The sequence below is a fragment of the Ahaetulla prasina genome, chromosome 2, assembly GCF_028640845.1.
Source record: "Ahaetulla prasina isolate Xishuangbanna chromosome 2, ASM2864084v1, whole genome shotgun sequence".
NCBI lineage: Eukaryota > Metazoa > Chordata > Lepidosauria > Squamata > Colubridae > Ahaetulla > Ahaetulla prasina.
In genome coordinates, this window is record NC_080540.1 from 107,961,176 (window position 1) to 107,974,244 (window position 13,069).

At 42.5% G+C, this 13,069-nt stretch overlaps 1 protein-coding gene across 1 annotated transcript in view; it reads right to left on the reverse strand.

Annotated features, from left to right (window-relative positions):
* The window catches only part of FBXO38 (F-box protein 38), a 45,843-nt gene that overhangs the window by 6,171 nt on the left and 26,603 nt on the right, over positions 1-13,069 (reverse strand). The window contains exons 14-18 of the mRNA XM_058167871.1: positions 7,838-8,536; positions 4,207-4,307; positions 3,766-3,868; positions 888-1,054; positions 265-410 (exon numbers count right to left, since the gene is read on the reverse strand). Of these exons, the coding sequence (XP_058023854.1) occupies positions 265-410; positions 888-1,054; positions 3,766-3,868; positions 4,207-4,307; positions 7,838-8,536 (1,216 nt within the window). The remainder of the gene's footprint in view (positions 1-264; positions 411-887; positions 1,055-3,765; positions 3,869-4,206; positions 4,308-7,837; positions 8,537-13,069) is intronic.

The following is a 13,069-nucleotide window of genomic DNA, read 5'->3' on the forward strand; positions in this document are numbered from 1 at the left end:
TAATACTACCACTACTGTTCTTTCTAAAACTCCAAAAGAACAAAATTTTTCAAAAGATGTCTGACTTTAAAGACTGCCATTAATATTTCAGGCTTCTTCTACCTGAACCAAATCAGACCAACTGTTTTATTTGAAAAAATCAATGCCATCATCCTGAAGCTGGAAGTTGTCTGTCCCATTCAATTCTGAGGAATGCATGTGCTCACAAACAGAAACACAAACAAAAATGTTTGGCGATAAAGAGCACATGTTTAGCTGACTTACTGATTGATATTTGCTATTGTGTCCATCCAGCTGCGAATCCGGACTTTATTGCGAACATTTGGAGGATTACTGAATTCATGAATGACACATATATGATATGGATAAGGACCACTAAATATTTTTTGCTCAAGAGTCAGTGTGTCAACCTGTAAAATGGGGAACAACATGCTTCTAACAACAGAAAATAGCAAACTACATTTCTGCAGACAGATAATTTCAGTAATTTTCACCATAAAGAATACTTTTGAAGATTTCTGAATCTATTTTACTAAACATAGTATAATTTAAATGTCCCTGTTATATGAGCGATAGATTTATGTGTCGTTACCCCCCCCCCAAAAAAACCCCTACTCTATATTTTATTACTGATCTCCAATAGAGCATATTTATAGAAGTGAGAAACAACATTTATTTAAAAGATATGTGCCCATTTTGGGTAATTTGCGCAGGTTTGGGAAGTACTGATATAATGGTGCAACAAATATAAGATGAATAAAAAAATCAATTAAAATATGCCGTTAAAGTCAGTTTATGCTAGTAGTCTTCTTATGCTAAGAAGAAAAAATAGCGGAGTATAGAACAATACACAAACTCTTTTGCTTAAGTGACAACTAGCTACATACCTGTTGCATTGGACGAAGGTAAATAATCCGGTTTCTTTCTGGAGGCATCCGGAGTATCTGATCTAGGACCTGATCCATATTTAATTTCTTGCACTGAGCATAATCGAAACGATTGACAATGGGTGCATTCTCTACTTTTAAGTGCTTAAGAACACGACACCTGGTGGCTAAAAGGAAAAAGCAACCAAGTAAACAATTACACATAAAAATTAGTCATTTAATATTACAGCTGTGGGAGACGAAATGAAGAAACTAATCTCAGATTGCCAAGCTTTATGAAACAGTTTAGCATGGACAGTTAGCTTACTTTGCATGAAGTTGCTTTGAAAAGGCAACAGTTGGGAGTCACCAACCTAGAAGAGTTATTGAGGGCAAGACAAAGGTATTAATCAGGGGTGGGTTCCAAATCCCGTTGCTACTGGTTCACTCATGTGCACGTGTGCACTTGTATGCGCAAAAGAGTCCAAACAGGTGGGCGGAGTCTCCCACTGCCAACGCTATCGGTTCACCTGATCCAGTGCGAATCAGTAGCAAACCTCACTGGTATGAATGTTTTAAATCTTTACATCCATGAGCCTCTTTATTTACTTAACTAGGAATAGAGGTAATGAGTGACATTTTAAATGCATTTAGCCCATAATGGTGTATCCAAATAACCAGAGAAGCAGTAGATACCTTTTCATGGAATGTACTTAAGCAGCTAGATTAACCTCCTGTACTGAGGAGATTGAATGTGATGACCTAAACCATCACTATATATTAACTCTATAATTCTACATTTTATTACTGATCTGATTTTCTCCAATAGAGCATGTTTATAGACATGGAGAAACCATATTATTTATTTTGTTTATTGATTTAAAAGACTTTTATGGTTCAGCTCGTTAAGAAGATTACTCCATAATTTCCACCAAATTTCAAAAATATTTCTCAAGCTTCAAGAAACAAAATGTATGACTTCTGCTTGATATCACGATGCTATCAGAAGCGAAAACTGGGACTCAGCGAACTCATGCCAAATCCCTTCATTGGAGGGCCCCATAAGGGGCTAAAGTCACCCTGTAAGGGTGACAAAGAGTGGAGGAGTGCCCTGCAGGTCATGAAGAGCAGCGGCTCTCTTACTTTATCCAGGGCTAATTCCCCCTCAGCCAACAACAAAGAGGAGTGGCGGCCATTATGGCTGCCGTGAAGCTTGGGCAGCCGAAGAAACTGTGCTGGAGCGGTGTGGATGAACAGTGACTGGAACTGGGTGAGGTGACTTTTTTTCCTATTTAAAACCTACCCCCAAAAAAATTAACTCTAGAAAAGAGACTCTTTGAAGAGTTTGTTTAAGCAGCAAACAATTACAGACATAAAAACTTTAAAAACACAGAAAGATTGGATCTCTAATTTTTATTGGCAGTAAGGCATTTTAAAATGCTGAAATTACTGTCAGAATTTTGATTGTTTGAATAAATACAAATGGAACTTGTTAGAATCTATGCAACGGTGAAGTTAAATGGAAGGTGCCATCTACTGGTGAATGGAATACAATACATCCCTACATCCCTAAGAAAAATACTGATAAGACACAGGAGAAAGTGAAAATAACATCTGTAGGACTGCTGTGCTATCTATTGCTTTATACTTATCTATTCCATGACTATTGGAGCTCTAATATTGAAAATACAGAAGACATTTAAGTAAAGTGACTTTTAAATATCAGGAGTTATGATTGAATTTATGGTGGGGACTTAAGGAGATATTTGGAAATTTTCCTTGATTACCTAAAAAGAGCTAAATTGACTAACTGTGGGGCATAAAGAACCGTATTACTGTATTTCTGGAGGAGCAACATCAGGACTGAGTAAATGGTTTCCCGATTAACTTTCTGAGGGCAAAAATAATTGGGACTCTGGGGCAATGAAAGAACATTGAAAGATTACTGAGCGATATTTGGACTTATCAAAAAAGAAGGCAAGATGTTTTAGCAGAGGGAAACAAGTTGGTTGCAAAAAAATTGGTGGCGATGTTTCAAAGAATTCATACTATGACAAGGAATCACAGAGAAATAATGGACTAACGTAAATGGGAAGTTAGAAAGTGTTCCACAAGGAATAATGATTAAAAAACCAAGGAAATAGAGGAGACAATGGAGAGACCAGGGGAAAAGGCAGAACTAAATAAACAAACAAAAGAAGAAGATAAGAGGGAGAAGGTAATAAAAACTTATGAAGCAATTCAGGGAAAGCTCATGTTAAAAAACCAAAAAATGAGACTGGATAAACAGAAAGATATCTTTGAAAAGAAAATGGAGAGTTGGACAAATCCTCTGGAGGCTTGGCAGTGAAAGATAGTACAGATGGAAGAAATATCTAAGCTAACCAGGAAAGAGGTAGACAGAGATGAAGACCCAAGGGAAGAATTTGGGAAGCAAGTCAAAAAACATATAAGAATTGAAATATTAAAATGGGCAAGAGATGACAGACAGAGGAAATGTTTTGTAACACAAGATTGGCTTTATATTAGGAGCTTATACAGAGGCAGACACAAGAAATACGGGAAATGTTATTATGCACATTTTAAAAATAATATATTAAAAGTAATAGCTACACACAAAGATTAGAAGTTGAAAGATGGTGATACTATGTACGTTCTAATGATACTTCTTGTTATTAGAATGGGGGACTAAAATGTTGAACAATTAAATAATGAAGGCTTATATTTTAATACAAAAATGTATAAGAATATTATTACAATTACATAAGTATGATTTAAATAACAAATAATATCAATATTATCATTACTACCTGTATTCAAATGAATGATACACAGATGCCTCACTGTTCATGTATTGATACTGATGTATATTAAGAAAAAAGAAACAAAATGTACATACCATGAATGAACATCATTTTAGGGCAGTCTTTCAGCACCAGGTCTGTTATGCCACAGTTAGTCAAGGTGATTCCAACAAGGTTTTTTGATTTTAGTGTTAAAACCTAGAGAATTTATTTTTTAGAGTTAAAAACTACTACATGGACCACATCAAATCAATTAACCAGTCAAATTATTAATTGCCAGGATACCTAATGCGGGGTGACAAAATGTGGGCAGCACTGAAAATGGAGATCTATATCTGAAATTCTCTTTTCTTAGAAAATCTTTCTCCTTCTCTCCTGGCATCTGCAACGTTCTTAACGGGAAAACACTAGCTACTCTGGCTGATACTGAAGTGTAAATTGCATGCAATCAACTTAGAAAGAAAATATATTTAGAAAAGACAAGTGTCAATCAACAATCTGACTGATTGTCCATAATTCTGACCCAAAGTACTCACCTGGATGTGGTCATCCTCAATCACAGGATCACTGGTGCTTGTAGATTTGTCAGCTGTCCGTTTTCTCTTCACTGAATGTCGAGATTTTGGTTTGGCTGCTTCTGAGAAGGCAAAATAAAATAAATGATTGGTTACAGTTGTGACAGTTTTAAAATACTGACAATAATGATGTATCTTGAAGATTTCCTTCGAAATTGCTAGATAGAATTAAGATTTCAAAATCAATTTCAGAATGGTGGGCAGTGACCAGTCAATGTGACAAAATATTAAGAACTACTTCTTTTGGAATGGTTTTTTTAAACATTTCAGTCTATCCCGAAATCCAAGAAAAGAAAATGAAATAGCACAATTTTATGGTGTTAGAAAACCATAAAATGTTAAAATGACACAAATAATTGGCTGAAGTTTTACCAAGTTTCATTTAGTCTGTTACAGAAAGCAGGAAAAGTTCTACATAGTATTTTCTATATATGACTTGCACAAATGGGATTAGATGTGTACTGTACAATTAAATAAAATGACATGATTCCAGGTGTAAGTTAGGTAATGCAAACATTTTAGGATTAAATATTTAAATATGTTAATGCATTAGAGAATATGAAACTGCCATATCAAACCTCAGATTACAGAAGGAATAGAGTAACTAATAATTAACCAATATTTACTTCATAATAGTGATAATAACTGCCAAAGTGTTGGAAGTAGTACTTCCCAAGAGATTTAACTGTTTCTTATGTCACTTTACAAACAAAAGTAAATTATACAAGCCCAGATGTAGTACCACAGATATGATTCAAAGCAAAAATGCCCCGGAAATGTTCATATTTTGGACCTCCACAGCTGAAACATATATGTTATTTTACTGTCTGTATAATTGCAATGAAGCAACGATGTGAGGATGACAGTCATTGTGGTAGAAATCATTTGCGTTCCACGTAAACAATGATGGAGGCATTCAGAATTCCTACTGTCATTATAATTGACAATGAAACGCCGGAGAAGACGCCTAGAGAGCTCCTGGAGGTCTAGCCGTTTAGAGGCTGATCGGACACTAGTTAGGTCCTATACTAGGACCTACCTGGTGGCACTGAGGGAAGCGAGGCGTTGCTACGCCTCCTCCCTCATTGCGTCGGCAGATAACCGCCCAGCCGCCCTGTTTCGGGTGACCCGTTCCCTCCTTCACCAGGGGGAGCGGGATGACCCGTTGCAGGGACGTGCTGAGGAGTTTAACGGTTATCTATACGATAAAATCGTTCAGCTTGAGGGCGGTCTAGACCAAAATTGCGATTCAGATGAGGCGCCTGAGGTGGTCTTGGTGACATTTTCTGGGATGAGTTTGACCCTGTGGCTCCCGAGGACATGGACAGGTTGTTGGGTAGGCTGAATGCCACCACGTGTTTACTGGACCCGTGCCCCTCCTGGCTGGTGCTGGCCACTCAGGAGGTGACACGAGGCTGGCTCCAGGCAATTACGAGCGCTTCCTTGTTGGAGGGAGTCTTTCCGGCCGCCTTGAAAGAGGCGGTGGTGAGGCCCCTCCTCAAGAAGCCCTCCCTGGACCCGGCTGTCTTAGGTAATTATCGTCCGGTCTCCAACCTTCGCTTCGCGGCGAAGGTTGTAGAGAGTATGGTGGCATATCAGTTTCCCCTGCACCTGGATGAAACTGTCTATCTAGACCCGTTCCAGTCCGGTTTCCGGCCCGGCTACAGCACGGAGACGGCTTTGGTCGCGTTGGTGGATGATCTCTGGAGGGCCAGGGATAGGGGTTGTTCCTCTGTCCTGGTCCTATTAGACCTCTCAGCGGCTTTCGATACCATCGACCATGGTATCCTGCTGCGCGGGTTGGAGGGATTGGGAGTGGGAGGCACCGTTTATCGGTGGTTCCCCTCCTATCTCTCCGACCGGCCGCAGACGGTGTTGACAGGGGGGCAGAGGTCGGCCCCGAGGCGCCTCACTTGTGGGGTGCCGCAGGGGTCGATTCTCTCGCCCCTTCTGTTCAACATCTATATGAAGCCGCTGGGTGAGATCATCAGTGGCTTCGTGTGAGGTACCAGCTGTCGCTGATGACCCCCAGCTGTACTTTTCCACCCCGCGCCCCCCCAATGAAGCTATCGAAGTGCTGTCCCGGTGTTTGGAAGCCGTACGGGTCTGGATGGGGAGAAACAGGCTCAAGCTCAATCCTTCCAAGACAGAGTGGCTGTGGATGCTGGCATCCCGGTACAGTCAGCTGGGTCCTCGGCTGACTGTTGGGGGCAGTCACTGCCCCGATGGAGAGGGTGCGCAATCTGGGCGTTCTCCTGGATGAACGGCTGTCTTTTGAAGACCATTTGACGGCCGTCTCCAGGAGAGCTTTCCACCAGGTTCGCCTGGTGCGCCAGTTGCGCCCCTTTCTAGACCGGGATGCCTTATGCACGGTCACTCACGCCCTCGTGACGTCTCGCCTGGATTACTGCAATGCTCTCTACATGGGGCTCCCTTGAGGGGCATCCGGAGGCTTCAGTTAGTCAGAATGCGGCTGCGGGTGATAGAGGAGCCTCGTGGCTCCCGTGTTACACCTATCCTGCGCAGACTGCACTGGCTACCTGTGGCCTTCCGGGTGCGCTTCAAGGTGCTGGTGACAATCTTTAAAGCGCTTCATGGCATAGGGCCAGGCTATTTACGGGACCGCCTACTGCTACCAAATACCTCCCACTGACCCGTGCGCTCTCACAGAGAGGGACTCCTCAGGGTGCCGTCAGCTAGGCAGTGCCGTCTGGCGACACCCAGGGGAAGGGCCTTCTCTGTGGGGGCTCCCACCCTCTGGAACGAACTCCCTCCAGGACTTCGTCAACTTCCGGACCTCCGAACCTTTCGTCGCGAGCTTAAAACACACTTATTCATCTGCGCGGGACTGGATTAGATTTTAAAGTTATGGGTTTTAAGGGGTTTTTATTATTTATACTATTTTAAATTTGGGCAATAGAATAAGTTTTTTAATTGTTGTTTTTAATCTGTATTTATATGTATTTTAACTGCCTGTGAACCGCCCTGAGTCCTTAGGGAGATAGGGCGGTATATAAATTTGAAAAATAAATAAATAAATAAATAATTAAAATACAGTACCTTTAATTTGGAAAATGAATAATCATGTAAGAAAGATGAAACATGCAGGAATTACCATTGGATATTTATTTCCCCGAGTATATATTTTAAATTGAAGAACTGACTATAGAACATGGTTAACAATATCTTTTTTGTGTGCTGACAGTATTTTTTGGTTCACCTTATTGGGAAGGTGTTCAACATTGCTAAAATTCTTAGGGAATAGTACAGGTTCTATGGGAGTCATACTAAAGTGGTTAGAGAATATCATTGAAAGAACTATACTGATGAAAACAAGTATAGAACTACAATGTAATACCATAATAGGACTCCTATATGAAATCAACTCAAAAATGTCATTCCAAAGCAGCTTTCGTTCTTCCATTTCTATTCATATGCAGATCTGTTAATACAAGAATTGGGATAATAATTTTAAGAAGGCATGTCTGCTATTATAATAATATATCACTTTTGTATTCTATACTTCTTTGGAGCTAGGATGACAAAGCAAGACTATTTATACAAGACAGTAATTTACATAATGTAATCTTACCTGGCTGAGACACCAAAGGCACATGGGTAAGTCTACTTCTGGCTCTTGTTAAAGGCCTACGAGGATAATCTTCATTGTATTCCATTTCAAACGGTGCTTGCTGTAAAGTATTGTCCTCCTCATTAGCAGTCCCACAGACACCCTCCTCAGTCCTCTCATTATTGGCTTCCCCTGAGGAATCACAGTTTGCTAATGTTCTCAGAGAAAGTTCTGCTCCTCCCACAGATGGTCCATTTGTATCACAGACTCCACTGGTAGATGGACATTCATCATCAGAGGCACCATTAGTTCTCTTTTGCTGGCTCTGAGGCACATAGCAGGAACACCTGGAGCATAAAGAATTTTCTTCATCATCCCGTTCGCTGGAATCTTCATTCCTACAGAGACACTTCTCAGAATCCTCTGCAGCTACAGAAAGGGACTCAGTAGAGCTATCTGCTTTCCTGACATCTTCCAGGCTTTGAGAAGCAGCAGAGGACGAGCTTCCTGGAGGTCCAGTATCCCCACCACAGCTTGGGTTACAATCTTTGTTTTTATTTTTTTCTGTGGTCACATCACTGGCTGCTTTCATATCTGCTTTAATCTGCTCACTGGTGACTTGACAGCCCTTTTCACAGCTGCTCTCCTCAGAAAGAAAAAGTTTCACCCGACTGGCACTACATCTTTTCCGAAGTGGAGCTTTGCCTTTACCACTCACGGCTGCAATATTGGAAAAGCAGAAGAGCAATATAAAGTAATGCAAAGCCTTCAACGCAGACAATTACAGGACACAGGACACATAAACGTAAGTCTTAGGTTCACTAGAATAGAAAACTCAGGATAAAAAGCTATGTAGTGATAGGAATTAAGATAGCAAAGGTCAGCGAGGGATAGCAGGGGCCAACAAATAGAGTGAGGGTAGTCAAAAAGGGCAAAGATGGGCAGGTAGGGAGAGCTGAAGCACAGGCTGTTTGTCAGGGCAGGAGAGGCATGAGGCCCCTGTGTAACTGCCATAGTTATCAAAACATTTTTTAAAAAAAAAATCAAATAATTTTAGATAGTGAATTTTACTGAAATTAACAAATGGGTTTTGGAATTTAAAGGCCACAAATTATTCTGTTGGAAACCCTAAACTTGAGTTAGAGGTGAGAAAAGTAAAAGTTGTAATTTTTGTTGCTCAAGGTTGAAATGAGGAGTCTTTGATGCTCTCAGAGCTTGGTTGTTTTCTTGCAGATATCAATGCTAGTGATGTTGATGTTACCTAGTTAGGGTAATGAAACATCTGCAAGAAAACAACCAAGCTCTCAGAACACCAAGGACCCCTCATTGTAATATTTTCCCCATCCAAACTCATGGGCCTCTGGAAATCCATCCCCGCATTTTAAAAACTTCCTGAAATTAGTTAAGTATTAACAGTCATTATGCCTCCCCATAAACCGATGTAAAGTTTAAATGTTAAGGCATTTGTAAATTTAGTAAATATTGTGAAGGTTTGAAATTCCTAGATACAACTAAAATTACCTACTTCATCATCCTTTTCTGTAACTATTATACCATATTTTTCAGATGGTAAGACTCACCTGACTATAAGACGGACCTAAATTTAGAAGAGGAAAACAACAACAACAAAAGTTTTTGGCCTACCCCTTTTCAGCCTTTTTTTCAGCCTGTTTCCTGTGGTTTTTTTTTTTTTTTTGTCCCATTTTCAAAGCTTTTTTTGGTCCGTTTTTGAGGCTTTTTGGGGACTTTTCCCTTTTTTGTTTTCTAGACTTTTTTGTTTTTTTCCAAAAAAATGGGCCAAAAAAAGCCCGGAAAACAGGCTGAAAAAAGCCTCAAAAATGGGCTCAAAAAGCCTCAAAAACAGGCCAAAAAACCCCTGAAAATGGGCTAAAAAAAGGCCTGAAAAAGGCCCGAAAACAGGACGTGCGGAGGCCAAAAAATGGCTGGCAGGTGGGCAGAGTTTTGGCAATATTTGGTCTAAGACACAGACATTTTCACCCCCTTTTGAGAGACAAAAAAGTGCAACTTATAGTCCGAAAAATACGGTAATTTATACAACAAAAATGCTAAGGTATGTGTTATTTCAAAAAAAAGGGGAAAAAATAAATATACTTGATATTAATATAATATCAAGGAATCATAGATCTGTCAGATTATCATTCTGAAACAAATTTGAACATATTGAGCATTTTACAAATTACTGTAAAACTTAATGGCTTAGTTCAGATTATTGCAAATGAACCTGTATAAATTCTGAAACACGCACATTCCCTTCACCTCATTAAAACCCAAGAGGAGAGAGAAAACGGCCACATTAAATCACAGTGTCTTCCTTTGTATGAATTTAAGAGAACTTATAGTATGATTTGATCCCTCAAACTTCGGTTTAATATCCTGTCTTATTTATTTAAAATTCCAAGATCTAGTTAAACTCAAAATACAATCCATGACTGGATTTAATTATAAACTCCTTTTAAAACAAACTAGACATCTATAATCTGCTGGGCCATCGTTTCAGAGACATTTCCTTACCTAACCAGAGAAACAGAATGGCCTTAGGAAGGCAAAAAAGCAGTGGGAACAGAAACAATTTTCAACTTCCTGTTGGCTTGCCCATTGATTTTTCTTGTACGAACTGGCAGGGAGTGTTGGAAAGGTGTGATCACGGCAGTATGGCCACACAGCAACACTGAAGCAACCACAATTCATGAGCCCTGGATTTTGGACATTTTTTGAAGTATGATGATTCAAAAATTGGTGCCCTATAATGCACGATTTGTCCAATTAATGGTTACAATTAATCAAACAGAAGAGTTTCAGTAGTGTATAGCCTGTACTCCAATATTAATTCTGAAAGGAATCTTTATTGAACAAGGCTGCTGTTAAGGTGATCGAAGCTGTAAGTATACCCTGCGTCTATATTATTATTATTATTATTTATTGAATTTTTATACCGCCCTTCTCCCGAAGGACTCAGGGCGGTGTACAGCCGGAGATAAAATACAAAATATGTACAATTAAAACAAATTAAAACATATCAAAATTACAAAAACGGCTAATAATTAAAATTAAATTTAAAATATTTAAGAATATTAATAAAACCCCAATTTAAAATCAAACTATTATGCCAGTCCCGCTTGAATAAATAAGTATGGTTTTTAGCTCACGACGGAAGGTCCGAAGATCAGGCACTTGACGTAGGTCAGGGGGGAGTTCATTCCAGAGCGTCGATGCTCCCACAGAGAAGGCCCTACCCCTGGGGGCCGCCAGCCGACACTGTTTGGCGGACGGCACCCTGAGGAGACCCTCTCTATGAGAGCGTACGGGTCGGTGGGAGGCATAGGGTAACAGCAGGCGGTCTCGTAAGTACCCGGGTCCTAAGCCATGGAGCGCTTTAAAGGTGGTAACCAAAATCTTGAAGCGCACCCGAAAGACCACAGGAAGCCAGTGCAGACTACGGAGCAGTGGTGTTACGTGGGAGCCACGAGCGGCTCCCATTACTACTCGCGCAGCCGCATTCTGGACTAACTGCAGCCTCCGGGTGCACCTCAAGGGCAGCCCCATGTAGAGAGCATTGCAGTAATCCAACCGAGACGTAACCAGAGCGTGAGTGACTGTGCATAAGGCATCCCGGTCAAGGAAGGGACGCAACTGGCGGACCAAGCGGACTTGGTAAAAGGCCCTCCTGGAGACGGCCGCCAGATGTTCATCAAAGGACAGCCGTCCATCCAGGAGGATGCCCAAGTTGCGAACCACCTCCTTTGGGGCCACTAACTCGCCCCCAACAGTCAGCTGCGGATGCAGCTGACTGTACCGGGGTACCGGCATCCACAGCCACTCCGTCTTGGAGGGATTGAGCTTGAGTCTGTTTCTCCCCATCCAGACCCGTACAGCTTCCAGGCACCGGGACAGCACTTCGACCGCTTCGTTGGGGTGGTCCGGGGTGGAAAAGTACAGCTGAGTATCATCAGCGTACAGATGATAACTCACCCCGAAACCACTGATGACCTCACCCAGCGGCTTCATATAGATGTTGAACAGGGTAGGTGAGAGAATCGACCCCTGAGGCACCCCACAAGTGAGGCGCCTCGCAGACGACATCCCCCCTGTCAACACCGTCTGCGACTGGTCGGAGAGATAGGAGGAGAACCACCGATAAACGGTGCCTCCCACTCCCAATCCCTCCAACCGGCGCAGCAAGATACCATGGTCGATGGTATCAAAAGCCGCTGAGAGATCTAATAGGACCAAGGCAGAGGAACAACCCCTGTCCCTGGCCCTCCAGAGGTCATCCACCAACGCGACCAAAGCCGTCTCCGTGCTGTAACCGGGTCGGAAGCCGGACTGGAACGGGTCTAGATAGACAGCTTCCTCCAGGTGCCGGGGGAGCTGCCACGCAACCACACTCTCTACAACCTTCGCCACAAAGCGAAGGTTGGAGACTGGACGGTAGTTTCCCAAAATAGCTGGGTCCAGGGAAGGCTTCTTCAGGAGAGGTCTCACCACCGCCTCTTTCAAGGCGGCGGGGAAAACCCCTTCAACCAAAGAAGCGTTTAAAATCCCCTGGAGCCAGCCTCGTGTCACTTCCTGAGCAGCCAGCACTAGCCAGGAAGGACATGGGTCCAGTAAACATGTAGTTGCATGCAACCTCCCCAGCAACCTGTCCACGTCCTCGAGAGCCACAGAATCAAACTCATCCCAAATAACCTCAACAAGACGTGTCTCCGCCATCTCGGTTGGATCATCGCAATCTTGGTCCAAGCTATCCCGAAGCTGAACGATTTTATCGTATAGATAACCGTTAAACTCCTCAGCCCGTCCCTGTAGGGGGTCATCCCATCCCTCCTGATGAAGGAGGGAACGGGTCACCCGAAACAGGGCGGCCGGGCGGTTATCTGCCGATGCAATGAGGGTGGAAACGTAGGAACGTTTCGCCTCCCTCATTGCCACTAGGTAGGTCTTAGTAAAAGACCTCACTAGTGTCCGATCAGCCTCGGAACGGCTGGACCTCCAGGTACTCTCTAGGCGTCTTCTCCGGCGTTTCATCTCTCTTAGCTCCTCGGAAAACCAGGGAGCCAATTGAGATCTACGCCGGGTCAGAGGCCGCAAAGGCACGACACGGTCCAAAGCCCCAGCCACGGCCTGTTCCCAAGCCGCAACCAGTTCTTCAGTCGTGCCGTGGGCAAGATCCTCAGGGAACGGCCCAAGCTCCGTCAGGAACCTCTCCGGGTCCATCAGGCGCCTGGGACGGAA